General features: G+C 51.4%; 2 protein-coding genes and 1 pseudogene across 4 annotated transcripts in view; 2 read left to right on the top strand and 1 right to left on the bottom strand.

The window, feature by feature from the left end:
* The window catches only part of LOC102940697 (zinc finger protein 271), a 342,407-nt gene that overhangs the window by 32,005 nt on the left and 282,419 nt on the right, over window positions 1–27,983 (bottom strand). The gene's annotated exons all lie outside the window — the stretch shown is intronic.
* Window positions 239–15,720, top strand: LOC122462923 (annotated as a pseudogene).
* SH3BP5L (SH3 binding domain protein 5 like) lies at window positions 16,516–25,726 on the top strand. Of its 3 annotated transcripts, none has more exons than XM_043528865.1 (7): window positions 16,516–16,833; window positions 17,948–18,696; window positions 21,101–21,163; window positions 21,670–21,798; window positions 22,032–22,193; window positions 22,809–22,982; window positions 23,682–25,726. In XM_043528865.1, exons 2-7 carry the CDS (start codon window positions 18,493–18,495, stop codon window positions 24,054–24,056), a joined length of 1,107 nt encoding a protein of 368 aa, XP_043384800.1. In that variant the 5' UTR covers window positions 16,516–16,833; window positions 17,948–18,492; the 3' UTR covers window positions 24,057–25,726. The 3 variants fall into 3 exon arrangements, with proteins under 3 accessions (XP_043384800.1, XP_037769241.1, XP_037769242.1); XM_037913313.2 differs by lacking the exon at window positions 16,516–16,833 and adding an exon at window positions 16,857–17,071; XM_037913314.2 differs by lacking the exons at window positions 16,516–16,833; window positions 21,670–21,798 and adding an exon at window positions 16,939–17,071.

Below are 27,983 nucleotides of genomic sequence, written 5' to 3'. Positions count from 1 at the left end.
TACCATTTAAATATTTCAGGATTTATTTTTAACAGTGATTAAAATGGATTAATCATGATTTTTAATCTCAATTAAATGCAATTAATTCATCATTTGACAGCCCTAATTGCTGCAGTACCTAAAAGCCAGGGCCTCATGGTGCCATGGACTATACAAACACACTTAAGTTTTAGATGTAGGCTTAACCTAGCTATATCAGACTCCTGGAAAATCTCACCCCCTGTGTGATGTAGATAGGATGACCTACCCAACTGTACAGGCAGTTTGTCTTATGGAAGATTTCATCCATCGACCTGGCTACCATCACTCAAGGGGTGGATTAATTAGTGATAAAAACCCTTCTGTTGCTGAAGCACGGTGTTACAGTAACACAGCTTCAATGCTGTAGCTGTGCCACTGAAGTGTTGGTGGTATAGACAAGCCCTTCAGCTCTGATCTCACAACTGCTTGCATGCTTTCCTTTAGTACAGTGAAATCAAAGTTAAGACAAATGAATCATTGCAGGATTGCGGCCCTTTCAGGGCAGCAAAAGAGAAAAGGGGATTTTTTAAAAAAAATTCTTTTCCCTTCACACCAGCCCCTTCCCCCTACTGCCTATTTTTGTCTTCAGCACGCTACAGCTGATTGTCTGCAAACAGCTAATCCAGCTGCCCATCAAAGGTTAATGGGGGGACCCCCCAAATGTGCAAGAGCTGATTTGCTGCTGATTATCCCAGTGGGATTACCCCTCAGTTCACTAGCTGAGCACCCACTTTTTCCTGTGGGTGCTCCAGATGGAGCACCCACCGAGTTGGCACCTATGGCAAACAGGGACTTTCTTGACCAGTGGTGGTCTGCCAGTTGGGAGTGTTGAAATGCCCATAGTGATCCTGGGGTCCCAGCCTATCCCTTGCTCATGAAGCTGTACACCTCTACAGCACGAAGGAGAGATTCAACTACTGTCTTTTTTGAGATGGGGTGACCACATCTGCATACAATATTCTGGATTTATATAGAGGCAATATATTTACTGTCTTATCTATTCCTTTTAGTGATTCCCAACATTCTGGTCACTTTTGACTGCCGTTGAACATGGAGTAGATCAGAGGTGGCCAAACTATGGCCTGCGGGCCACATCCAGCCTGCAGGACCATCCTGCCCGGCCTTGGAGCTCCCTGCCGGGGAGGCTAGCCCCTGGCCCATCCCCCACTTCCCCCCTCCCCTGCAGACATACAGCCAGCAGTCTGGGTGGCGGGGCTGTGTGCTCCTTGCAGGGGATCCCAGCAGGGCAGGGAGCTGGACTGGTGCAGGAGCTGCAGTTGGAGGTAACCTGCTCCATCTGCACCAAGTACATGATGGTGCCTGTGATGCTGGACTGCGGGCACAATTACTGTGAGGACTGCATCAGCCAGCACTGGGACAGGGTGGAGGAGGAGGATCCGAGGCAGTGCCCCCTTTGCCGCTGGACATTCCAATAGCGCAGCTTCCGCCAGAACAAGCTGCTGGCCAACATGGTGGCGATCATGCAGCAGTTCCCCTCCCAGGACGAGGTCCAGGATGTGCGCTCCACATCCAGCATGCTGGGCGGGGGAGGGGGGTGGAGCCCATGGGGAAGAACCCCCAGGAGCAGCAGGTAAAACAGCAAGAACCCAGTGCAGCTGGAGTGAGTGCCCCCATGGCTCAGTGGTGCTATTCTGTGCCATGTTTCCAGGCTAGATGGGGCCACTGCTCTGAGCCTTTCCTAGGTAATTTTGTAGAGGTTGTGTTTCAGTCCCATTTCTATTCAGTTCACAATTCATGTCAGACTAGGAACAGAAACTAGCAAAACTGCACACTGGTCTCCACTCCTTCCTCTTGGGCCTCAAATTGTCCCTCAGTGCCAGGGACCAACCTCCCCTTAGCTGCTCCTGTGGCTTTGTGTAAACACCAGCCCCCTGCACTGTTGTCCTGGTTCCCTTCCCAGCACACAGTGGGGAAGTGAGATTGGATTCCCCCCTTTGAGCTCACCTGGCTGTGATCTCACATGTTGACAGCCAGGAGCAGGGAGCCAAGAGCCCAAGGGGGCAGCTGGGCTTGTGGTGGGGAGCTGCAAGCCCTGGCTCTCGGCCCCTCACATTGCCCCTCTTTGGACAGTGGAAGTGTTCCTGGTAAGGACATGCATCACTGACAGAAGGAGGGCAGTGTAGACATGAAAAAACAGTAATTTGTGGTGGCTGTAAATCAACGTAACATAGGTCAACTTATGGCTGTAGTGTAGACATGCCCTATGTTGCTCAGGGGTGTGGATTTTTGACCAAGCCTCAGGGGTGTGAATCTAATTTTCTAGTGTAGACTAGCTGAGGTTGTCACCACTGCAATTAAAAACACATGGCTGGCCTGTGCAAGTGTAACCCACACACCTCATGGGTGTGATCTATCCCATCTAGTGGCACCAATACCACAGAGATTAAGGAGTCTGCTCTACAGCTTTAGCTAAGTGCCATATGGCTTTTAGCTCATGCAGTAGAGGCTCATGCACTAAGCTCCAGAGGTCCCAGGTTTGATCCTGCCCGCTGACAGCCGGGGTCTGTCAGTGTTACACAAGCTGGCTTGGGCTAAGGGACTGTTTAATTGTAGTGCAGACATTTGTGCTAGGTCTAGAGTCCAGGGTCTAGGACCCTGCAAGGGGGGGGGCGTTGCAGAACTGGGGCTGTAGCCCCTTAGTCCAAGCCCAGGTCAGTGGCACAGGCCAGCTGTGGGTGTCTAATTGCAGTGTAGACATTCCCTAAGGGCCTGTCCCAAATTGCACATTCAGCTTTCCCTTTGAGGCCTCCCCATTACAGGACAGAGGTGATCCTGGGGTGGAGGTGCATATATCAGGTCTGCAGCAATGTTAGTTCTGTGAAACCCAGGGTGTGGCAGGGATTGGACTATAATAAGAGTAAAACAACAAATCTGTGCCAGCTGAGGGGGATGAGGACCATGAGAGGTGCAAAGACCAAGGAGGTGGGGGAGGTGTTTGGGGGGGTGGGAATAAATGAGAGCATGGCATGAAATTTGTTATGCATGTTACAGTAGCACTTACCTCCCTGTGCCAGGCGCTGCCCAAGCACACCGTGAGAATCCCTGCCCAGCTGAGATCAGGGCTCCATTGCACCAGGCGCTGCACAGATACAGTGAGAAACAGTCCCTGCCCTGAGTCTGAATTGACTAAGGAAGGAGAATATCTGGGAACCAGACCTCCTGAGTCCTGGCATTGGGTCTCCCTCTGAAGGTCCCTTTAGGCTGCATAGGAAGGGAAACATTCTGGCAGTGAGTTCAGTAGGGCTGGTGATGTGTAACACTAAGGCTGCACTATTGGAACTAGTAGTGCACAGAATGGGCAAGTAATATTCTTCAATCTGTCTGTGGTATGCACACCCCATCCTCCTTTTGGGGCATGGTGGAGTTGGATACCACCCCAGTTAGAGCCTTCCTGACAGGCTTTAGGCTGAAAGCAGCACAGACCAGAGGCCAGAGACAATATGGCAGCCCTTGGGGTCAGGGCAGTGCAGCCCAATGGCCAGAGTCAATTACAGCCGCTCTTGGGGTTAGGGCAGCACAGCCTAGGGGACAGAGTCAATATAACAGGCCACAGACACAGGGCAGCCAGAGTCAATTACAGTGACCCTTGAATTCAGGGCAGTGCTATGTAGCGGTCAGTACCTGGGGGGCCATTACCAGAGGGGCTTATGCCCACCAAACTCCACTGGGCCCCAATCCAGTGCCCTAACAGCGGTAGAGTGGTCCACCACTGGGAAAGCAGAGAATCCCACCAAACCATGCTGACCTCACCTGGGTGAGATACCACTCGCTCACCCTCCCTGGGTCACTTCCTACCATGCTTCCAGAAGCTGCAGTCCAGTCAGCACTGGGGTCTCCAGGCACCTCAGCGCAGATGATTCCCTGGGGCTTCATTGGCCACAGATCTCCAGTCTGACTCTCAATCTCCAGCACCTACAGGCAAGGGCTGTGATGGCTCTTCAGCTGGAGCCTCCACTAACAGTCCTTCCCCTCCAGCAGTCAGCCTAGAATGAGCTGGGCTGCTCCCTTTTATACTGAGGCAGCAGTTGAAGCATGCCCAGCAAGGTCCGAGGGGCAGGACTTCCACTGCCCATAGTGTGGGGTTAACCCCCTCTTGTCCAGTGCATGGTATGCACACACCGTCCCTAATGTCCTTTGCTGGCACCTCCAGCTGGAGATCCCAGGGACCCTCTCTGCCTCTGATGCTCAGTGGGATCGATCTGGTCACTAACCAGACTTTCCTCCCCCTCCAGGAGAGTTTCAGGCAGCGTCTGGAGACTCTGAAGAAGGACCTGGAGATCATGCTGAGCCTCTCATCCCATGGGGAGATGTGAGAGGCAGGTGACCCTATCACCCCATTAGCCACATCCAGCTCCATGACTTCTGTGGCAGCAGCCCTGCATACCCCAGGGCTGAATAGCCCACACCTGGGCTCACAGGTCAATCTGTCTGGTTAGGCACATGGCATTGTGGGGCCATGAGGTTGTGTCTACATTGCAAACTAAGCCAGGCCTCTAATGAAGGGCTGAGTGCAAACCTCCATTCTGCCCACATACAAATCACTGACTTGGATCTGAGTGCTGGCTGACCCTGGGCCCTAGCACCCTGCTAGGGGATGGGTCAGATCCCAGTTCCTGTTGGGATCCAAGCCCTGTCATTTTGCAGTATGGATGCAGAGGTAAAATCACCTCCCTATTTCTTCTCACTATGTCCCTGTTGATAGATCCTAGGATCACATTAGCCCTTTGCTCCACAGCATCGCCCTGGGAACTCACATTGGTTGCTTATCCACCATCCCTCCCTAGACCGTTTCCAGGTTCTTCCCCTGTAGCCCTTGGGCATCTGAACTCCCAGGTTTAAGCAGGTTGGGCAGCTCTGGTAACACCATGGTTATTCAGCTGTGTCCTAGGACCTCTCTAAAGCTGTATCCCCAATGCAGCACTGAGATCCCCAAGCAGGCGCCTCTGACAACCCTATCTGCCTTGCAGCACCTGCTCTCCTTCCTGCAGGATGGGCAGCAGATGATCCTCCAGAAGCTGCAGGAGATGGAGGAGACAAATGGCACATGGGAGGAGAGGAAAGAGGAGCCAGACCCAGGACAGCAGGTGAGATGGCAGAGACAGCCCAGATCCAAGGGACAAACCCTCCTGGGGAGACCCCCAACTCCCTCTAGGGCTGCCAATGTCTGTTCAGAATTGTCCCCTGGATTCTAATGCAATGTGGGGACAGGGAGGTCTCAGCAGGGGCCTCTCACAGTCAGTGCTGGCCCCAAAGGCCCAGTGCAGCACTAGGAGGCCTGTGCTGCAGGGACAGAGATCAGCAGGGGTCACTCCACTCTCCTCTGGCAGGCAGGGCTGGCCCCAATGCGCCAGAGTAGCACTAGAGGGCCTGTGGTGCCGGGAGCAGGGCAAGGGGCACTCTCCATGGCCAGGCTGACCCCATGCATTGGAAACCATTAGAAAGGCGGGGCCGGAGGGAAGGGAAGGATTTTACTGAACTTGAGAAAAGGAAAACCTACAATGTAAACTGACTCTTTCTTCCTCTCTCTCTCATCTGGTGCAGGATGAAAATATCACCTTGAGCAGGTAAGGACTCTCCCTTTCTCAGACAGCACAACCCTTTAATACATGCAACCCCTAATAACCTTCATAAACCAGAGATCTGGCTATTTATTTTTGGGGTTTTTTTATAAAGCTTCTATGGTATCTATCTATCCAGATGCTCCAGAGGGAGAGAGAGGGAGAGGTGATGTGAGCATGTGGACATAGTCTTGACTGGCTGAAAGCCTTGGTGCAGGCGCTCCTCCTGCCCTTTGAGGTCTCTTGAGCTGTGTGGATGCTAGGATGAGATAGGCGGTGCTGTCTCAGCATTCCATGATGGTGTAACTGGGCAGACAGAGCAACTTGCTATCACAAATTTGAGTGAGGTGGATCACTGTCAGTCCATTGCTACTTGTAATTTTCTGGGCAGCACCATTAGCTGCAGAGTCTGGAGACCTGCCCCTGGGAGTGAGGACTAGACTCTGCTCATTGACCAATCTCGTTTTCATGGATTGGCCAAGGTGTTGGGATAACTTGGAAGAGCTACTCCTTGTGGGTGTCTGAGCCCAGTGAAAGCCCTCAGAGGAAGGCCTTGAGGTAATAGGATCTCATCTTATAGCTGCTTCTCTAAGCTATGAGTAGGGCCTTACCAAATTCACGGCCATGAAAAATGCATCATGGACCGTGAAATCTGGTCTCCCCCTGTGAAATCTGGTCTTGTGTGCTTTTACTCTATACTACACAGATTTCATGGGGGAGACTAGTGTTTCTCAAATTGGGAGTCCTGACCCAAACGGGAGTTGCAGGGGGGGTCACAAGGTTATTTTAGGGGGGTTGCAGTATTGCCACCCTTACTTCTGTGCTGCCTTCAGAGCTGGGGGGCTAGAGAGCAGCAGCTGTTGGCTGGGTGCCCAGTTCTGAAGGCAGCGCCCCACCAGCAGCAGCACAGAAGTAAGGGTAACGATACTATACCATGCCACCCTTACTCCTGTGCTGCTGCCTTCAGAGCTGGGGGGCTGGAGAGTGGCAGCTGTTGACTGAGGGCCCAACTTTGCAGGCAGCAGCACAGAAGTAAGGGTGGCAATACCATACCATGCCTTCCTTACTTCTACACTGCTGCTGGCAATGGCTCTGCCTTCAGAGCTGGGCTCCCTGCTAGCAGCCGCCGCTCTCCAGCTGCCCAGCTCTGAAGGCACTGCCGCCACCAGCAGCAGCACAGAAATAAAGTGGCAACACCATACCATGCCATCCTTAGAATCATAGAATATCAGGGTTGGAAGGGAGCTCAGGAGGTCATCTAGTCCAACCCCCTGCTCAAAGCAGGACCAATCCCCAACTAAATCATCCCTGCCAGGGCTTTGTCAAGCCTGACCTTAACAACCTCTAAGGAAGGAGATTCCACCACCTCCCTAGGTAACGCATTCCAGTGCTTCACCACCCTCCTAGTGAAAGTTTTTTCTAATATCCAACCTAAACCTCCCCCACTGCAACTTGAGACCATTACTCCTCATTCTGTCATCTGCTACCACTGAACAAGCAGTGTTCACCCTGCAGGCCAACTCTTCAAGTTGGTTACCTGATGAAAAAAATACAGAATCATAATCTAAATTCTACACTTTAACAGACTAAGCAAGAGTTGAATCAAACAGCTTTTCTTACACCACTGGATGTTGGAGATAGGTTACGGTTCTTAATACACAGGCTGAATTTCCTCCTCAGCCTGGGACCAGTCTCCCCAGTTCAAAATCTTTTGTCTTCCAGACGATCTTCCAGATGTTGAGATGGGGGAGGAGAGAGGCCAGGTGGTGTCATCAACCCTCATTTATACAGTCTCTCCTTGCATGACATGGGGGTTAAGTAGTCCCCATTGTGAATGTGCCCTTTCTGAGGGATCTCTGGGAGCGCGGATTCTTCTTGATGGGCCATCAACATATCTGGCTGGTCATGATGTAAATCTATTTTGTCAGTGTTAGTTACTCCTTTGTTGCCACTGAAAGGCTAGCTGTGGGAATTTCCCATTTGCCTCATATTTCAGTAACACACACAGCAATCTTTCATAACTTCGCATACAATGATAGTACATACACCCCAACAGGATATTAATGTTCAACAAATCAAGACTTTCTAACTGATATCTCAAGGCATGCATTGTATAAAGCATATCTTCATATCACAGGGGAGAATATGGGGGTTCTATGGTGCTATTTTGAGGTACAGAGTGTCATAGCAAGGCCACATTTCTGGATCTGTGTGCTGAGCTTGGCACAGCCCTCCAACACAGAGACACCAAACTGAGAGCTTCACTGACAATGGAGAAATGAGTGGCAATCATATTGTGGAAACTTGCAAAGCTGGTTTGCTACTTTTGGAGTGGGGAAAATCCACTTCGGGAGCCACTGTCATTCAAATGTGTGGGGCCATTAATCATCTCCTGTTATGCAGGACTGACTCTTGGCAACAGGCAGGACTTAGTGGATGGATTTGCAGCTAAGGGGTTCCCAAACTGCAGTGGAGCAAGGAACCCCATTTTGCCCTCAGATCACCTTTCCACAGAGTACACCAACAGAAAGGGCTACTTTTCTACAGTCATGTAGGTGCTGGTGGATCACCAGGGATGCTTCTCCTACATCAGTGTTGGCTGGTTGTGGAAAGTGCTTGACACTCACACCTTTAAGAGCACAGGACTGCTTAGAAAGCTACAAGCAGGGACCTTCTTTCCTGATCAGCAGACTACTGTTGGTGGTGATCAAATACCAGTAGTGATCCTGGGGTCCCAGCCTAGCCCTTGCTCCCCTGGTTCATGAAGCTGTATGTAGGTCACCTCGACAGCACCAAGGAAAGATTCAGCTACTGGATCAACAGGTGCAGAATGACAGGTGAATGTGCTTTGGTAGGTTGAAGAGTGCTGGTATTGTTTGTTCACCAGAGTGGATCTTGGTGTGAAAATATCCCAATGGTTATAGCTGCCTGTTGTGTCCTGCATAATACCTGGGAAGCAAAGGGGGAAATGTTGCTGCAGGGGTGGAGATGGAGGGGCTGTTTGAGTTTGAACAGCCAGACACAAGGGCTATTAGACAAGCTCAGAGAGGCTCTATACTGCTTGGGGAGGCTTTCAAAGGGCACTTTAACAGTGAGCCATGGTAATGTGCTGTGGTGGACTGTGCTTAACCTGGCACTGCAGTTTGGGGGCCTGTTAGGAACTCTGGTGCTTGCTGCATATCTGGGCACATCTTACTGCCAGTGCAGCTGTTAACAGTGGGGTGCTTGCTGTACATTTATGATGACTGCACTGATCCACTGGGTTGCAGGGGCATGCACAATGGGGGACAAGCAGGGCCCCAGGCCCCCACAATCAGTGGGGGCAGAGAACTCTTCCAGAGCCAGGGCCTGGAGAGTGAGATCCTCCAGCCCTGGGGCCATGGAGGGAGATCCAGCTCCTCTGGCTGCTGGGAGAAAGCGAGCTCCACCGGCCCTGGGGCTGCGGAGGGTGGGCAGGGAGAGCTAGCTCCACCAGCCCTAGGGCTGTGGCAGGGAGAGCCAGCTCCTCTTGCCATGGGGGGAAGGGAGATCTAGCTTCTCTGCCCACAGGGGGTGTGGGGACGCACAGAAAGTGCCCCTCCAAAAGCGGCCTAATTTTTATTCCTGTGCACGTTCCTGCTGGTGCAGTGCACAAACCACCACTTTCCCTGCCACCAGGCATTATACACCATGTGTAGTAAACTAGGAAAGGTGAATCACTTTCAAAACAAAAGAATGAAAACCGCTCCCAACACACAATCTGAAAAACTTAACAGAAAATACATTTTAACATAAAAGATTAGGGAGCGTTAATAAATAAACCAGAGGAAGGAATACCGATGTCCATTGTAGCTACATCAACGCTGGCTTTCACAGGTCAGCTCTGGTTGTTTACGCTTTCCCCGGTGTGGAGTGGTAGGGATAGGCATGCTGGCTATGAGGAATGCTGAGGGGGCTTGTAGGGAGGTGCTATGCTGTAGTGCTCTGCAGACTGCAATGGGAGTCGAGCCCAGGATTGTTGGACCTGGAGGTCCACAAGAGTCTACAGCATATGTGTTGGCTGACAAAGAAGCCCTGTTTTATCCTGGTGCTTCTCCTTTCCTCTTTTTCCTTCTCCATACAGTCTGCAGTGTTCACCCTGCAGGCCCTCTCTTCAAGGTCTGGTGCAGCACTGGCTTGCAGAATCTCACAGAACGTATCCCCCCACATCCTCCATTTTCCTCCTCCTTTTCTGGTCAATTGTTCCACCCATGTGGAGGGGGAACCCTTCAAGGCCACAATGGCAGCAGCTGCAGATAAAACACATAGAGGTACCAGTGCCAGTATAGTAGGAATGGAAAGTGAAAAAGAACATTCAGAACTGCCCCCTTCCCTTGTTCCCCTAAAGTGTTACACAAGACAAGCTTATTAAGACTTCTGATTCAGCGTGCTCGTGCACAGCACACTCACAGCACCAGACGTCATGAGTATGAGCTGCCGGGGTGATGGAAATGAGGAGGAAATTGCTCAGTTGCATGAAACTATGAAATTAGAGCAGTGGCATTGAATACTGGCACCATTTTCTGCAGGTGGTGGTGGCAGTTGTGGAAGTATAACATTGTATAAGTATAACGTTGTATAAGGGGACATGCTGGATACATTGTATATGAGAGGGCATGCCAAAACATGTTACAAAGTATCTGAGGGAGCACACATAGGGACAGTTAGCTTTTGAATGGAGAAGCAATTAAGATAGAGCCAGCACGTCTAAGAAGCAGGCATCAGAATGGAAGGTGTGAAGGGCAATTAGTTAAGTTAACTGGAAGCTGTTAAAGGAGATTGTTAAGGGTGGCAGGTAATTGAAGATACGTGACTGGTCTCAGGGATCTCGAAGGGTGGTGACTAAAATCTTTTTCTTCTTTTGTCTGTAACTTCTCTGTAACTTGTTCTCCAAAAAACTGTATAAATTAAGAGACACAAGCCCCACTCGGGGGGCTCACTTCTAAATGTATTAGCAGAGCAGCGTTGCTAATAAAACAGAGTGGTCTGATAAATTGTGAGTCTGAGTCAAACTTTGACACAGTTTAACCTGATATCTCACTCCTTAGGGTAACAAAGGCACAGGGAACACAGCTGCTACTGCTGGTGTCCCAAAGTCACCCAGGTACATACTTTCCTAGCCAGTTTGTGGCAATGGTGCCTGCCGAAGTTATCACCAACTGACTTTGGAAAGTGTTCTACAATGGAGGCAGAAATTAGGCTGCCATTCCTAGAAACCTCCATGGACGTTTCATTGAGATCTCTCAGGAGGATTCAAGGGACATCCTTGGTTACATAAACAAACTGCTCTGTGTGGCCTCCTTGCCTAACTCTACAGAATGAAAATGAAAAGCAGACAGCAACTCCAGCTCTCTTTGTTGTACCACTACCTCTTCCAGTATGAGTCAATTAATGAAAATTCTATAGCTGTGTCCTGCTAATTTGGGAGTGCCATCACTATATCCAAGGTTAGGTCATGCTTGACCTGGGGACTGACTGGACTGCGATGGAGTCTCAAACCAGTCCTGGCTCATAGCATAGGTGGTCCTCCCTGTCATCTGTCCTCCGTACGCCTCCTCTTCTTTCTTGTTCACCACCACCTCCTCCTCCTCCTCCTCCTTGCTCTTCACATCAGAGGTCTGTGACTTGGGCTCCTTGGAGGTATCCATGGTGGTGAGAGGGGTGCTGGTGGAATCAACAAGTATGGCATGCAGCTCTTTGTAAAAGCATCATGTCTGTGTCTTGGAACTGCATCAATTGTTGGCCTCCTTGGAACTCCTGCTATGCCTGCTGCAGCTCCTTAGCATTCACATGGTCCTGCTGCAGGTCCCTGTCATACCCTTCTCCTGCGTCCCCCTTGCAATCTGCTCGTAGTTGTCCACATTTCTATGTCTGGTCTGTAGCTGTGCCTGCACAGCCTCTTCTCACAGGCCCAGGAGATCCAATAGCTCCTGTCTGCTCCAAACCGGAGCACACCTGGAACATGTAGCCAACATGTGGTCAGCTGGGCAGTTGCGTAAAACAACGGAGAGCTGCTAGGTGTGCTCACCAAGCTGGACAATCAAGAAAAGGCATTGCAAAAATTCCAGGGGCTTTAAAGGTGATAGGGGGCTTCCAGCCTGTGTGACCCCTGGCCAGTGGAGTTCACCATTGCAACCAGAGTGGTGCGTATCAGGCATTCTGGGATGGTTGCTGGAGGACTGTTAGGGCAAACATAGGTAACACAGTGTCTACATTTCTGTTGCATCAGCCTACATACGTCGACCAAAGATCAACATCACTTGGGAAGCTGGTGTTACTGTGTTGGCTTATTGGGGTGCTTAAGCCAGTGAGGGACACATTTAAGTGTAGACACATGCACAAATGGGTTGATGTAAGTCAGCTGACACCATCCTAACTTTGTAAGGTAGCCCAGGCCTCAGGCTGGGCAAAGGCCCATTCAGGCTGGATAGCAGCATTCATGATGATTGTTCCAAAGGAAACCAGGGGAGCCTAGTGGCTTGGCATGTTTTACCCTACAATCCTAAGAAGGAGATAGATGGGGCCACACTCCCGGTGTCCTGTGGCTCAGTGATCTCTAACTATGCCTGTCTTGGTGGGTTGCAGGTCTGGCAGTGAGAAGCCCTCGAAGCCCCGATTGCAGTCGCCAGAGCCATGTGACTGCCGGCTGCACCTGCTGAACAGCGTCCAGAGGATACAGATGATGGGTTACAGAGGTGAAGCAGGAGCAAATTCCATTCCTTTTCCTCTTGCCGCTGTGGCTAGGCCTACGTGTGACAGCAAGCGGGGCTAGGTCCTGCAGGTCTGGTGTAAATTGTCCGGGCGTTGCTAGCTGTGGCAATTTGCACCAACTGTGGACCTGGCCTAAAGAGAATCACAGGGCTACAGGCTTCCCCAGCAAGGGGCTCTGTGGAAGGAAATGCGGGGGAATGGATCCATATAGCATGCTGTACCCCAGCAATCACATCACTTTCCCAATGTCAACTGGATGGTGTGGAGAGGCCCCTTCACCCACAGCCCCTGGGGACTAGGCCTTAGCCCACATAACATGTGGGGCATGGGCAGCGCCAGGGTGAGCTTCCCTCATGCTGTCCCACCTTGGTTCAAACTTCAGGGTGGGTGGGAGGGTTACAGGATAGTTTGGCCTCTGGGACCCCAATGGAAAAAGAACTAAGAGTCAGATCCAGAAAAAAGGACTGAGTCACATTAAGGGGGGATATGAGAGCATTCTGAAAAAAAAAAAAAAAAAAAACTAGTATGGAGAAATTGAATAAGGAAGTGTTATTTACCCTTTTATACAACACAAGAACCAGGGGTTACCCAATGAAATTAATAGGCAGCAGGTTTACAACAAATATAAGGAAGTACTTCACATAACCTGTGGAACTCTTGGCCAGAGAATGTTGTCAAGACCAAGACTATAACAGGGTTCAAAAAAGAACTAGTTAAGTTCATGGAGGACAGGTACAACAATGGCTATTAGCCAGGATGGGCAGGGATAGTGTCCCTAGCTTCTGAGTGCCAGAAGGTAGGAATGGGTAACAGGGGATGGATCACTTGATGATTTCCTGTTCTGTTCATATCCCTCTGCAGCATCTGTCATTGGCCACTGTCAGAAGACAGGATACTGGGCTAGATGGACCATTGGTCTGACCCAGTATGGCCATTCTTGTGTTGTTATCCATCTGCTTGTCTCACCCGTGCCACTAAAGCTGTCAGTGGGAATGGCTTCAAGCCACTGCCAGCTGAGCCACACTGGAACTGACGCCTCGGGGGAAAGGTCCTGTATCCCATCAACCCCGAAGTCAGCCAATGCTCCCACTCTAGGGCCAGATCAGAGCTAGCAGCCCCTGGAGGGGAAACTCCCTGTGTCCGCACTCCCCTGAGCCCCATAGTCCCCTGTCAACGTGCCTCCATGGGTAACAACTGACCCAAGTTCAGGACAAATTGCTAAGCAATAGGGCAGCCATACCCCAAAACTGTGGTTATTCTCCCATAAGATATACCAAACCAGCAACAAAAGTAAACTTCTGTCTCACCACACTAGCTAACAAAAAATCAGAAAAGCATTCTCCTTTGGCATTCCAGTCCTGGATTCAATACCCGAACACTAGACTTAATGATGAGTGGTTATTTAAAACCAATTTCATCAAAAAAAATATTCTTCTGATCCCAAAGGACCTGCCACACACCCAGGTCAATATACAACTCAGATCTTACCCAACCATCAGGCTGTTGCCAATCCTTTAGTATCTAAAATCTAAAGGTTTATTTATAGAAGAAAGAAAGAAAGAAAGAGAAAGGTGAGAGTTAAAATGGGCTAAAGGAATCAAATATATACAATAATTGCAAAGTTCTTGGTTCAGGCTTGTAGCAGTGATGGAATAAACTGTTGGCTTGTTAAGTGTCTGGTTGCTTCCAAATCATTGGAAGGTCCTCAGTCCTTTGGTTAGAATGCTCTCATTAGTATAAGTCCATAGTCCAGAGGTTTGAGCAGGAAAGAGGCAAAATGGAGATGTTTCCAGCGCCTTTCATAGCTTCTCTCAAGTGAAGGGGAACCCATTGTTCTCACTGTGGAAAATTACAGGTGACAAGACGGTGTTTGGAGTCACATGATTTCGCTTAGTCATAGCAAGAAAGTCCATTACATGTAGATAGGTGTCTTCCATTGTGAATTAAGTGTTCTTTAATGGGCCATTCAACTTGAATAGTTCCTTCACAATGTGTTGGCTAAATACCTTGTGGGTGCTACCTAGAGCAAACATTTGAAATCCAGGTATAGAGGCAATACTCATCACTTCAAATCCAAAAATGATGCATGCATACAAATAGCACAGTCATATTCAGAAAATCATAACCTTTCCATAGACACCTTACTTGATATACTTTATAAGATTTGTTGCAATTATATATCAGTGGTAGCAACAATGATCTACATGGTCATATTTTAATCAGATAATGTCACATCCCCTCTCCCTGCAACCTGTACAGAGCTGGCAGCCCCTAGAAAGGAAAGGGCCCATGTCCCATTCCCCACATCCCCTGAGCCAGCCAGTTCCCCAACTCAGAAAACTGAAAAACTCAGTATGTGATATACATCTAGCGGGAGTAGGTAGGGACATCTTATATTTTCTCTAAGTAATGTTTCTCTCCTTGCAATGACCTGATTTCTTCTCTTTCCCCAGCCCAGTTGCACACACTCCCTTTATCTATTATCTAATCTAATCTATCTATCTATCCAATCACACATTCTCTTTCTCTCTCTCCAGTGGAGGTGACTCTGAATCCTAAAACAGCCAACCCTGAGCTTGTCCTGTCCAGTGACAGGAGGAGTGTGTCTCTTGGAGACGAGCGGATGGACCTGCCCAACTACCGCGAGAGATTCGACACAGCTCCTTGCGTCCTGGCCAATGAAGGGTTCTCGTTTGGGAGGTATTACTGGGAAATGGAGGTGTGGGATGCTGGCTGCTGGGCTGTGGGGGTGGCCAGGAAGTCAATGAAGAGGAAGGGACATCTCAGACTCACACCTAAGCATGGCTTCTGGACTGTGGAGATGCACATGGGCAAATACTGGGCTCTCTACACCTCCCTGGCCCTTGTGTACTGCAACGAGAGGCTTCACGGGGTCGGGATTTACCTGGACTACACGGAGGGGCAGGTGGCCTTTTACAATGCTGAGTCCTTGACCCATCTATACACCTTCATTGCCTCTTTCAAGGAGGAAATTTTCCCCTTCTTCTATACCAAGGACAAGAAGATCCCACTGGTCATTAATAGGTTCGAGACAGAGGGATGGATTCCTCTGACTGAACAGACGCAGCCTATTCCAGACCCCATCATTTGACTTGTGTGTGCTTTCCACTGCCCCTGGCACAGACAGAATGTGAGCATGTCGCTTACATCCGCTTTGCAGTCAAATGTTCCATTTTAATGCCATTGAAACGCTGTGTTTGGATTTTTTTCAGACTGAAAGTTTGTCAACGTGAGTGGAATGAAACATTTCAATTTTTCATTTTGAAGTTTTTCATTTTAAATTTTTAAAGTCCAAATCAGGAGAAAACATTTGGATTTTATCAGATGAAACATTTTGATTGACCTAAACCATTTTTAAAAAATGCTGTTTTGCAAGAAATTTTAATTAAAAAAATTCATTCCAATTTGGAGTGAAAATAAGTTTTGAAATTGCAGAATTTCTAATAGAAAGGAAATTCCAGTTCTCACTCATAGAGTGCTAGACTCTTCTGGTTTCTAAGCCTTTAGGGGGTCACATTTAAAAGTAATTATGAGGAACAGAAACCTATTATTTTTCTTTTAAATGAGAGGTGAGATTTTTTGTAATCACAGGACTCTGGGAGCTGAGGCTTTAAGGAAAACAGAAGTTTTGCCGTGAAATTGCGGGACTTGGCTTAGAAACCAGATGATTAATAGAAAGAACTCAATTTTGTTATTCATATTTTATATAAAATTATTTTTTAAAAAATCTCTTGGTTTTAAGCCAATCTCATGATTTCAGGGGGCGGTGTGTGTGTGTGTGTCTTTTGACACATTGATCTTGGACACTGTGGGGTTGGTGATGCTGCCTTTCCCTCGAAACCATCACACCATGGACCAACCTGGCATTGCCACAGCAACTATGACCACTGCCTTCGTCGTCATGGCAACTGTGGCCAGTGGATGTGAAAAAAAAACTCATAATAAATTAACCCCAGAAAATAAACATGGGTTTTTGGGGTGATTTGGACTCATTTGTTTATTTTTAATTAACACCTAATTGTTTTTACTGTTAAAAAAATAATGGTTTCTTCCAGCTAGCTCTTCCCCCAGGATAAAGATGGGACAGTCCAAAGGGATCTCTGATTGGCTGCTGAGCCCTACGTGGTACATCATATCTCCGCCGCCAGCTTGAACGTGCGAACAGGCAAGCCCCGGGCTTCCCTTCCAAGGAGAGAACATCGGGGCGGGTGGGTCACGTGGCCATACTGGTGGTGCTATGGGTGTGTCCATGTTGGAGTCTGCTACGGGCGTCGCCATATTCTCTTCCCTCGTTGTCGTCACCATCTTGCGTTACGGCAGGAGCAGAGGGCGAGGTAAACAGCTGGCACCCTAGAGGCCCCGGATGTTACTTTCTCTTCAGCTGGGCCGTAAACCAAGATGGCGACGCCCACCGTGGATCCAGGATGGCGGCGTCCACGTGTGACTACTAGCTCTCTCACTTTGAGCTTATTTATTTACCTCGGTGAGAACTGAGCCGAGCGATATCTCTGAGCCTGCAGAGATGTTTCGCTCTATCCCCTCCCGGGGGCAGCTTGAGGGCAGAAACGGGGCGGGGGCTGCGCACATGGGAGCCGCCATGTTGTACGGCAGATATGCAGACGGGGAAAGGGGTGTCCCGGAAGAGCGGGTTCCGGTTCCGCTTGGGCTGGCTGGGTTGGGGGGAGGGGCTGCAGCTAGTTGCTTAGCCTGGAGAGTAGGAGGTAAATAGAGCAGGTCGCCCCTACCCCCGGGGGTGCCCGCCCCTGTGCACTGAGCCGAGACCCCTGGGGGCGGGACCAGGGCCCGGGGTGCATGGGGGTGGGGGTAGCGGGGGCAGGGTGCATCCGAGGGGGGCGGCTCAGGGCGCATTTCGGTGGGTGCAGTTTGCGATGTGGGAGAGCTGGGTGCATTAGGGGAGGGGTGGTTGCATGGAGTGTTCGGCTGGGTGCAGGCGTGGCAGGGAATGGGCAGCTTGCATTGGAGAGGAGGTTGATGTACTTTGTTTTGGGGTGGCGCGGCTGGAGGGTGCTGATAGAGGGGTGCTGGCTGCATTGGGAGGAGGGGTGGGCGCAGGGGACATTGGAGTGGGTGCAGCTTGCATTGAGGAAGGGGCAGTGGGATCATTGCTGGGCACATTGGGGTAGGGGGAGAGGGGCATTGATTGGGTGCAGGATGCATTGGGGAGGAGGATGTGGGGTGGACGTAGAAGACATTAGGGTGGGTGCTGGCTGCATTGGGGTGAGTGCAGGGAGCATTGGGGTAGGGGTGTGTGCTGGGTGAATTGGGGAGGAGAAGGTGGGGTGGCAGCTGGGTGCATTGGGATGGGGGAGAGGGTGGTTGGATGAGTGCAGGGTGGATGCAGAGTGCTTTATGGGAAGTAGCAATAGATGGGGTAAGGAGTAAATAGCATGGGATGAAGTGGGAACCTGGTGACTCTTCTGTGTCCATTTAAACGTGACAGGGTTCTCTTCTGTCTGGGGTGTGTATGTGTATCTGGTGGGGTGGGGAGTCTTGGTGCTGACAGGGGTCTGCCTTACTCTGTTGGTGTCTGGTACAGAGAGTAATGTCTGATTCACTCTCTGCCGCTTATTTTCCAGCCTCCTCTCCTATCTCTGCAGATCTAACTGGACCTCAGTTCTCCAGACTTCACAGTCTGAGCCCCCCCGGGACCGGCTCTCATCAGGGTCTCGCTGGGACTGGCAGTGGGGGGTGGAGGCGTGTTTGGCTCTCTGCCACTGGAGATTCTTCTCCACCCCCTCAGCAAGCCCCCTTCCTGGCTTTTGGTTTCTGTCTCCGTGGTCCTGATTCTCCGTGGTCCTGATTCTCTCTTCTCCGAGCTAGCCATCCTCTGACTGGGCAGCGAGAAGTGGTTCAGATGCTGGTACGAGGAGGGACATCCATCTAATACCTCCTCTCATGCCTTGTTGCTCAATGTCCCAGCCACTCTCCAAGCTCTTGCTGTAACCCAGGGCTGCCGCGACCATTCCCAATTCCCTGCCTGCTCATGGCTCGTATGTTGGTGTGACCCAGTGGATGGGCCCAGCACTAAGATGCCTGTGTCCCTGTGAAGGCTTTGCCGGCAGCCTGCCTGCTGAGGAAGACCTGATACTGCCAAAGGGAGGAGTGGCGTGGGGGCCCCACAATGGAGGACTCAGACCAGCGGCTGGTTCTGGGTATGAACGTGAGGGATGGGCGCCAGACGCCTCCTGGGGAGCTGCGGACACCCACGCAGGAGGGTGAGGAGCTCAGGGCTCCTATCCCTGAGGATGTCTGCAGTGGTGATGAAACCAAGATGCCGTTGAGGGACCAGGAAGATGTGGAGGAAGAGTTGGATCCCAGGATACAGGTGAGGGCTGGCTGGACCTGGCTTCCTCTAATGCCATCAGTCACTAGTGTGGATGTGAGCTGCTAGCCAGTGGGAGCTACGCATTCCCATGGGGACCTGCTCCATAGGGGATGTCACAGCCCCAGCTGCAGAGCCTGGATGTTTAGCTTGAGCTGTGGAGACTCTTGCTTTTAGCACTGGTTCAATCACTGGTGGTTAAAACGGCCCCCTGTCACCAGGGTCTACATTTGTACATACATCAGAGGGGCAAAGGCGTGTGTAGTCCCCATTGCAGAAGGCAGTAACCTGTCCTTAGTTTGTGTGGTAAACTGGTGTAAGCTCCTGTGTGGAGACTTGTAATCCAGTTCATAACAATTTATCTTAATCTGATTCTTCACTAAGGGCTTGTCTACAAGGAGAGATTGACCAGCAGAGCTATAGTGGAATAATTATCATGCTGTAGCTATGCCGGTATCACTCCCTGCATGGACACGCTATTCTGGTATAAAAATAACTTTCTTCTGGAAGTTCGAGGGGAAAAAAGGTGGGTGAGGTAATATCTTTTATTGGACCGACCGAGCTTTCAAATTACATGCAGGTTTTCAGGTCAGGGAAAGGTACTCTGAGTGTCACAGCTAAATACAAGGTTGAAGGGATAGTTTAGTGTAAGTAGTTAGCACATATTCTAAGGGGCCATTCAAGGTGAAGTGGCCTGTTAACACAGAATAACAGAAGTTGTCCAATAAAAGATATTACCTCACGCCCCTTATCTCTCTACAACAATGCTCATCCCAGAATAATTACTTGCAAGTAAACAGTCACTTTTATTCTGGACTAGCATGTCCTCTCGTGGGGGTACACGGGCCTAGCTGTTACAGGATAATAGTATGCTGGACAGTTTCCCTGTGTAGACAAGCCCTGAATTAAATTAAACTGATTTATAAAACATCTTTGAATTGGATTAAGGCTTTGTCTAGATCAGGATTTAAAAGTGTCCTTTGATCCTGTTATTTCACTTGATCTAATTAATACCTCCTGGGACTCCAAGACAAAGCAGCTGTAACTGCAGCCCATGCTAAACTGGTCATATTAAAAGCCTTCCTAGGATCCTGGTAATGTAGGGCTGGAAGGGACCTCGCAATAGCCTGTAGTCCAGCCCTTGTAGTCTGTCCACAGCTTAGAGTAGGGACTGTCTTTCTTTGTGATAGTACAGTGCAGCCCCTAGGGGCTGCTGTAATGTATGTGACTCAGGTCATGATCAGAGATCCAGGATCCTTGGTGCAGGGTCCCATCCTGCCGCCTCAGGGAACAGCAGAACTCAGGTGCCATTAGACAACTCTGATCATCAATAGATCTCAGAGCTCATTAGGTCTCTCGTCCAGGCCCTTGCTGTCTCGCATCTCGATTGCTGCAGCATCCTCCTCCCTGGCCAGGACCGGTCCCATCTTCTTACCCCACTTACGTTTGTTCAGAATGCTGCTGCTGCAAAGATCATTTTCCTGTGACGCCCACACACACCTCTCTGCGAGCTCCCCATTGGCTCCCCTTCGCATCACACACAAACTGCTTGTCTTAAGGCTCTTCATGGCCCTATCTATCATCCCCCCTGTGCTATTGAGATGTGGAGCCCAGCCTCCGCTCTGCCAGTGACACCAGCCTTCATCACCCACTTGGTAGATTTTCCCAGCGGCACCTCCCTGCTTCCTGCCATGCCACCCCTGTCTGGAGGAGGGGGAGCAGCAGCAGCAGCTCCCATAAACACCCACAAAGCCACCTCACTGCCCTCCTTCAAGTGCCTCCTTTGCCGCGATACCTACGTGACTCTCGACATTGGTTAGGAGCTGCGGCTGCTGCTTATCGCGCTGATCAGATGTGACTCATCGTTCCTTTGTGCTCCCCATCCGTCTCAGCCCGTTGTCTCTTGTCTAATTGGGAGCACATCTTTGTTACTGCAGGTGTTGTACATGGTGCCTAGCACGATGCGGCCATGACCATAATATTTGTTGTGTGTCAGAGGCACATTGCCATCAGAGAGCCTGAGTCCCTGGCACAAAGCCCTGTCCTGTCTTCTCAGAACAGGTACACACAATGATCCCCACCTCTCATCTAGTACTTCTCACCAGCAGAGCCAAGTGTTCTACAGATTTATCAGCATTTCACAGATGGGGAAATGAGGCAGAGAGGGGCAAAGCGACTTACCCAAGGTTACCCAGCAGGCCAGCAGCACAGCCTGGTATATGCTCTGTGCGCTAGGCCACACTCTGTTTGTGGTGCCATCCCCCACAGCTTTGCAGGGAGTGGAAGGGGTGCAAGGAGGGGCTCTCGCAGACTGGATGGGGGGCTTGTCGGGGTGGTGCTGTCCTGCTGAGCTGGGCATAGCATTGGGGCGGGTACCTGAGCCTCCTGCTCTGCTTCCCCCTTGCAGGAGGAGCTGGAGCATCTCAACCAGGCCAACGAGGAGATCAACCGGCTGGAACTGCAGCTGGATGTGAGTAAGCGCTGGGCTCCCTGTGGGGCCGGCCGCCTTGCTTCAGACTGAGCACGACCCTGCCATGACCACTCTCATGTTACAGTCCTGTCCAGGCCATGGAGATCCCTGGCAGCTCCCACCGATTGTCTCCATGCTGGGCCAGCGAGCCTGGCTGTTACCTTGTGGTGGTTGCAGCTCTTACTGGGCATTCAGTGACCCTTGGAGCTGCTTGTGTAGCCCCTGTGCTGCCCTGTGAAGCCAAGCAGAGCTGGGCTGGATTAGCACTTGGGAGGGGACAGGGGTGCTCTCTGGTAGTCAGTGTCCCGGTGTGGGGCCTGTGCTGAAGGGAATGGGTTGGAGCTCAGTAGGGGCCACTCTCCCTTGGTGGTCAGTGCTGGCCCCAGTTCCCCATTGCAACATTAGGGGACGCTGTGCTGCAGGGAACAGTGCAAGGGTCAACAGGGAGTACTCTCCCCTGGCGGTCAATGGTGGCCCCAATGCTTCTGCTCTCCTCCCCGCTGCAGGAAGCCAGGACTACATACCGCAGGATCCTCTCTGAATCCGCCAGGAAGCTCAACACCCAGGGCTCCCAGCTGGGGAACTGCATTGAGAAAGCGCGTCCATACTACGAGGCCCGTCGCCTGGCCAAGGAGGTGTGAATGCTCTCCTCTGCCCTGCCTGGCGTGGCCCCCTCCCTGGCACATGCCAAAATCAGACTCCTGGGTTCTGTCCTGGCCCTGGGGAGCGAGTGGGGTCTAGTGGGTTAGAGCAGGAGGGTGGGAGTCGGGACACCTGGGTTCTATCCCTGCTCTGGGAGAGGAGAGAGGGCAGGAGTCCCTTGCCCTACTCTCTCTCTCCGTGTGACTTTCCTCTCCCCTCCATGCAGGCCCAGCAGGAGACACAGAAGGCAGCACTGCGGTACGAACGGGCGGTCAGCATGCACAATGCTGCCCGCGAGATGGTTTTTGTGGCAGAGCAGGGCGTCATGGCCGACAAGAACCGTCTCGACCCTACCTGGCAGGAGATGCTCAACCATGCCACCTGTAAGGTGAGATGTGGGGGTGGGGCCGGAGGTTGTACCAGCCATGTAGAGGGGAACCACACCACTTGCAGGGTGAGACATGGGGGAGGGAGGGGGCTGTACCAACCACATGGGAGGGAACCATGCCATTGGGAAAGTCAGACATGGGACTTGGCCAGAGAGCCATACCAATCGTGGGGTACAGGGGAATTATACCAACCACATGGAGGTGCTGACAATGCTACCTGCTAGGGGAGAGCTGGGGGACCACATTGGCTGGGCACAACGGGAGGAGGACTTTGCCATCTGCCTGGTGAGAGCTGGGAGCATGGACATGGTGGAGGCAATAACCAAATGATCATGCCATCTGCCAGAGGAGGGGTGGGGGTGCCACAAGGACCATACCAATTGCACAGAGAAGGGGGGATGGTAGGTTGCACCCCCCTGGGGGGTGACAGCCTGAGTCCCTGTCAGGGAAGGACGGATGGGGAGGGGTGATGGAGCTGGATGCGGTTTGCGTGGGAGGATGGGGAGTGGATGGAGGAGACTGAGATCTGCAAGGCTCTGTGTGTATGTGAGGGCGCAGGCTGGGTGGGAACAGGGACCCGCTCTGAGCTGCATGTCATCCTGCTCCGGCTGCAGGTGAATGAGGCGGAGGAGGAGCGGCTGCACAGCGAGCGGGAGCACCAGCGTGTCACCCGGCTCTGCCAGCAGGCCGAAGCCAAGGTGCAGAGCCTGCAGAAATCCCTCAAGCGCGTCATCGTAAAGAGCAAGCCCTACTTCGAGCTAAAGGCCCAGTTCAACCAGATCCTCGAGGTGAGGCGTTACAGCCCCACTGAGATCCTGGGGGGCCGGGGCACACATCCGCCCCCTCTGAGATCCCAGCATCCCTGGGGGTGGGTGGGCAGGTATATGCCTGCTCGCCCCTGCTGAGATCCCAGCATCCCAGGGGGGCACACACGCATGCCCCCACTGAGATCCTGGCATCCCCAGGGGGGCCGGGGCACGTGCACGCCCCGCCCCCGCTAACATCCTGGTGTCAGTGATTTGGGGGCTGGGTGTGTGTGCGGCTGGGGTGAGACATACCCACCCCTCTGAGATCCCACAATGCCCTGAGTGACATGTTGCTGCTCCCTACCCAGGAAGGGATGGATTTTCTCATGGGTGCTCCCCTCCCCTGGCTGTGGGGCCTGAGGCAGGGGAGCAGGGAGAGATGTGAGGCTGTGATTGGGTTTAGAGAGGGGTGGGGTGCATGTGTGTTTCTGTGCGCACACGTGTGGATACCTGCAAGGAAGAGTGGGGGTGGGGCTGAGTATGCAGGGGGTGGACTGAATTTATAGGATGGAGGGGGGGGGTGTCCTGGGTTTGGCTCCTCCTCCATTCCCCCCCCCCCCCCCCCCCCCGGAGCACAAGGCCAAGGTGATGGGACTGGAGTGGTGGGGTGGGCGGGAAGGGTTTAGGCACACTGTGGTGGCAGAGGGAGCTGTCTAACCCCTGATGTCCTCCAACCCCCAGGAGCACAAGGCCAAGGTGACGGGGCTGGAGCAGCGGGTCTCCCAAGCCAAAATGCGCTACTCGGTGGCGCTCCGTAACCTGGAGCAGATCAGCGAGCAGATCCACGCCCGGCGGCTGCAGCGCCTCATCCAACGCCGGGCTTCGCCAGTAGGGGCGGAGGCGGGGGCCGGGCTAGGTGCCGAGTGCCCCCCCACGGACACGCTCTCCATGCTCAGTCTGCAGACCATCGCCTCCGACCTGCAGAAGTTCGACTCGGTGGAGCATCTGCTGGGGCTGTCGGACGCCACCAGTCTCAACAGTGATGAGCTGGAGGAGCAGGAGCAGCGTCGGCGCGGGCAGAGCCAGTTCAAGCACCACCGCAGCGTCAGCCTCTAACCCACCTCCCTGGCCCTTCCCCTCAGCAAGCTCAGCCGGAAGGGGCTGTGCCAGCGGGGTGAGGAGGGAGTGCTGTGGCTGGATGCTGCGGCACTAAGGGGGAGCAGCCTTTCACGGGGTCTGCGAAGCACCGCTGCTTCCTAAGGGGGGGCCCAAAGACACTGCACCTCCTGGGGGCGTTGCTCATTCTCTCCTCCCCCCCCCCCCCCCCGCACTTCCATGAGTGCCCTCTGACACTACACCTCCCAGAGGGCATTGCTCATCCCCTCCCCCCCAGGTGAGTGACCCGACACTGCACTGGGTGACCTCTGACACTACGCTTCCCAGGAGGCATTGCTCATCCCCTCCACTGCAGGTGAGTGACACTGTGCTGGGTGACCCCTGACACTACACTTCCATGTGGGTGTTGCTATACTGACACAAGTAGCATGGAGGCTGCTGATTCCAGCCAGCAGGGCTGTCTGGGTACCCTGGGGCAGGGCTCCATGCTGGAGCCAGGAGCAGACTTGGCCCTTTGCTGGAGCGGTGTCACCTGCAGACCCCACTTCCAGCATGCACTGATCAGAGCACCCAGTTCCCTTGAGCGCCGCGTGCTGGCAGCTGGAGTCTCCCCAGAGCAAAGACAACAGCACCTCTGGTTTTATGCACACTATTCGTGGTCTGCTGCCTTCACCGACCTGGTCTCCGGCACTGCTACATGTCCTGGGGACGGGGAGCAAAACTAGCTGCTGTCTCACAGACTACATTCCTGGTGGGGGCATAGGCCCTGGCCTGGGGCTACTGCATGTGTACATCCTGGGGGACAGGGCGGGAGCTATGGAACAAGGGCCCTATGGTGTCAGCTCTCTGATAGCTACAGCCTAGTTCTTGTCCCCAAGCACCGGCTGGTGAGGGCTGCTGCTGAGACATAAACATGGCCTGGAGCCAATGCCCTCTCCTAGTGTAAACACAGACTGGGTCAGTCCCCTCTGCCTATCCTGTGGAGCCTGCAACGCTCACTGGGTGGGTTGCTCACTCACCTCCTGCAATGTAACAGGGATGCTCCTGTGAGAATTTGGGTGCTTGTGCCTGGGGTTCATATCCCAGTGGCAGAGGTTACAGGAGCAGCCAGTGCAAACTTTATAGCCTTCCCCGCTGCTCAAAGGCAGCTGGGCTCAAAGATGCCTGGAGTCTGCCCTGTGAGCAGAACACCTTCTCCCGAAAGATTGCAAGGAGCTGATTCCTTCCCCCACCAGCAGGTGGCACCAGATGGTTCACCCTGGGCAGCTCCTTGTACTCCAGATTTCCTAGGTCAAATCCCCCTCAACTCTTCCTTTATATTGAGACAAATAAGTGTCAAAGCTGCGTGGAAAGTAATTTGCACTAGTTGGTGTGGGGATGGGGGGCCTTGGTGTCTGTTGGGAGGGAGAGTTCCTTGTGCATATCCTCTGTCCCATAGCCCACTCTGGGCTCATCTGTACCCCCTGTGGTCTCCCAGGAGCTGGGGCTGCCTCCTCTCGTGATGGGTGCCCCTTTTGGTGGGGAGGCTGTTGCTGCTGCTGTGCCCTGGTGTGGCTTCACTCTGCTGTGGCTGTGGTGATAACTCTGCCAGTTTGAGGCAGCCCAGTGGATCTGTATGAGTGAGTGGCTGTGCTGTGTATTTTATTTAAAGTAAAGATGCCCCGTGGAGATTTGTGTGTGTCTCTGTCTCATGATTCAGTGTAATCCTGGATTGTCCATACTGCAGACACACAATATTGCAGCCAGTTCCCAGGACCCTCATCTGATCTGGGTACAACACAGGGATTAGCTGTGTTCATGCAGTGGTTGTTTTTTGTAACTACTCGGCACTGTTTCAGCCTTGGAGCTTCATATTCACTGTACAAATTCTGCAAAGATTAACTCCACTAGCTGGCAGGAGGAGTTGGCTGTTATCCACTAGAGGGGGATATTGGACAGTTTGCCAGGGTGTTACAATTTCACAGTAAGGTCTCATCAGCTGTATTTTTTTTTTTCACTGCACTGCCAATTTGTGTGTAGTGGGGAAATCTTTACAGCCATCCCAAAGTGCCTCAGTAGACTAAGGGTTTATCTACACTGGAAATTTTTCACTTACACTGATGTAACTCCCTTCATGGGCACTCTTGTTCCAGAATGAGTGGCTTTTTAAAGCTTAGCTTAAACTACTTTACTTTGAAAGTAACAAGCTTAAAATGGAAAAAGGTCACTCTTAGTAAGATTAAGTGTCCATGTGGGGAGATACACTGGTGCAATTATAGTGGTTTAAATTCACTTCTGTCATACCATGGAAGCTTCCTGTGTAGACAAGTCCTGAGAGAGACCCTGTGGTGAGTTAGTGGCAAAGCCAGGAATAGAGGCGTTTGGAATAAATAATGTAAATATTTTTGATGGAAAAATAGATATCTATCTTTTGAGGGCAGTGGATGAAACCATATCAATTTCTATGAAAATTCCTTGGGGGAGGAAATATTTTTAAACCTTTAGAAATTTATTTTGAGTTTTATGCTTTCAATTTTTATTTTTCAAATTATTTCATGCCACATCAATAGTTCATATTATGCACCAATGACATGTCATATATTCTTTCTTTTATAAAATCATGAAGGGCAGCTGCTATTTAGTTCTGGTGGAAACACTTTATCTTTTCTAGGTCAAAATATCCCGTTTGTGCTGTGATGAAACAGTTTAACATTTTGTTTCATTAAAGTGTGTGTTTTGTATATTTTGCAGTCATGCAAGCAGCCTATTCAAAACAATGTAGCATTTCTTAACTGGAAGTCAGCAGGGAAGATTCTTAGGTTAGTGTGGGAAAGCTAAGCTTAAGGCAGAGTCCATATGGGTAGCAGCAATAGCCTCAGGATGCCATGCTCTTCTCAGCTCCATCTTTGCCCCCTCTGTGCGTCTGTAGCAGCACACTGAAGACCTATCTATTGACACCTGCCCTTCCTTTAGTTCCAGGTACAGTCTTTTACTCTGCTTCCCTGCAGAATACTGGGGAAAGTCACCTGCCCTGTGGCCTGGTTGTGACGTTCCCCTCTGGTGTGGTCTTGAGCGGTGATCTGTTAGGTCACGCCAATCCTTGACTCTGGGAGCCAGCTTTACCCTGCTCTGCTGTGAGAATCCCCACTCCTGGGCTGTTCACGCACAGCCTCTGGCATGTAAGCTGCTCCTTGGATTGTGCAACCGAATGACACTAGCCAGTATCTCCAGTCCCAGACACAACCCTAGGAATCTCCATCTTGCAGTGTCCAGGTATGCCTGCTGGACACTGCAAGCTTATACAAATTCATCAATTTAACAAAGAAATTGGTACCAGATTTGTTATCTGACACACTTCTGACATGCTTCAAACCAAACACACTGCTTCAGGGAGAACAAACAGGAGATTAACTATAAAAATAAATTTTAAGTGATTATAAGTCAAAACACAAGAAGTCAGATTTGGTCAAATGAAATAAAAGGAAAATGCATTCTAAGCTGCTCTTAACACTTTCAGTGCTCTTACAAACTTAGATGCTTCTCATCCTGGCTGGCTGGTTGCCCTTCAGGCAGGCTCTCCCCTTTGATCAGCACTTCAGTCGCTTAGTGGTGATGTCTGTAGATGGAGGTGGAAGAGAGAGAGCATGGCAAATGTCTCTGTTTTATCATGTCCTTTCTTCCCTCTTGGCTTTGTCCCCCAACCTTCAGAGTAAAGTGAACATTACCTCATCGCGGTTCCAAACCAACCAAAGGAAGGGGGGTGACTCCCTCGAAGGTCTAACAGATTTGTTTGTTGCTGTCTAAGCCACCGTCTATTGTTCCTGTGAAGCTGGGCTGAGTTTGTCCCATCCATACCCTGATGAGGTGTTAACTGCCTCTGTTCTTGGAGAGTTTTTGCATGGGCTCGCTTTAAGCCATGAGGATAAATTTTCAGCCCCATAGCTACAT

Source organism: Chelonia mydas, chromosome 14 (assembly GCF_015237465.2).
Source record: "Chelonia mydas isolate rCheMyd1 chromosome 14, rCheMyd1.pri.v2, whole genome shotgun sequence".
NCBI classification, from domain to species: Eukaryota; Metazoa; Chordata; order Testudines; family Cheloniidae; genus Chelonia; species Chelonia mydas.
This window is presented reverse-complemented; position numbering and strand designations above follow the sequence as displayed.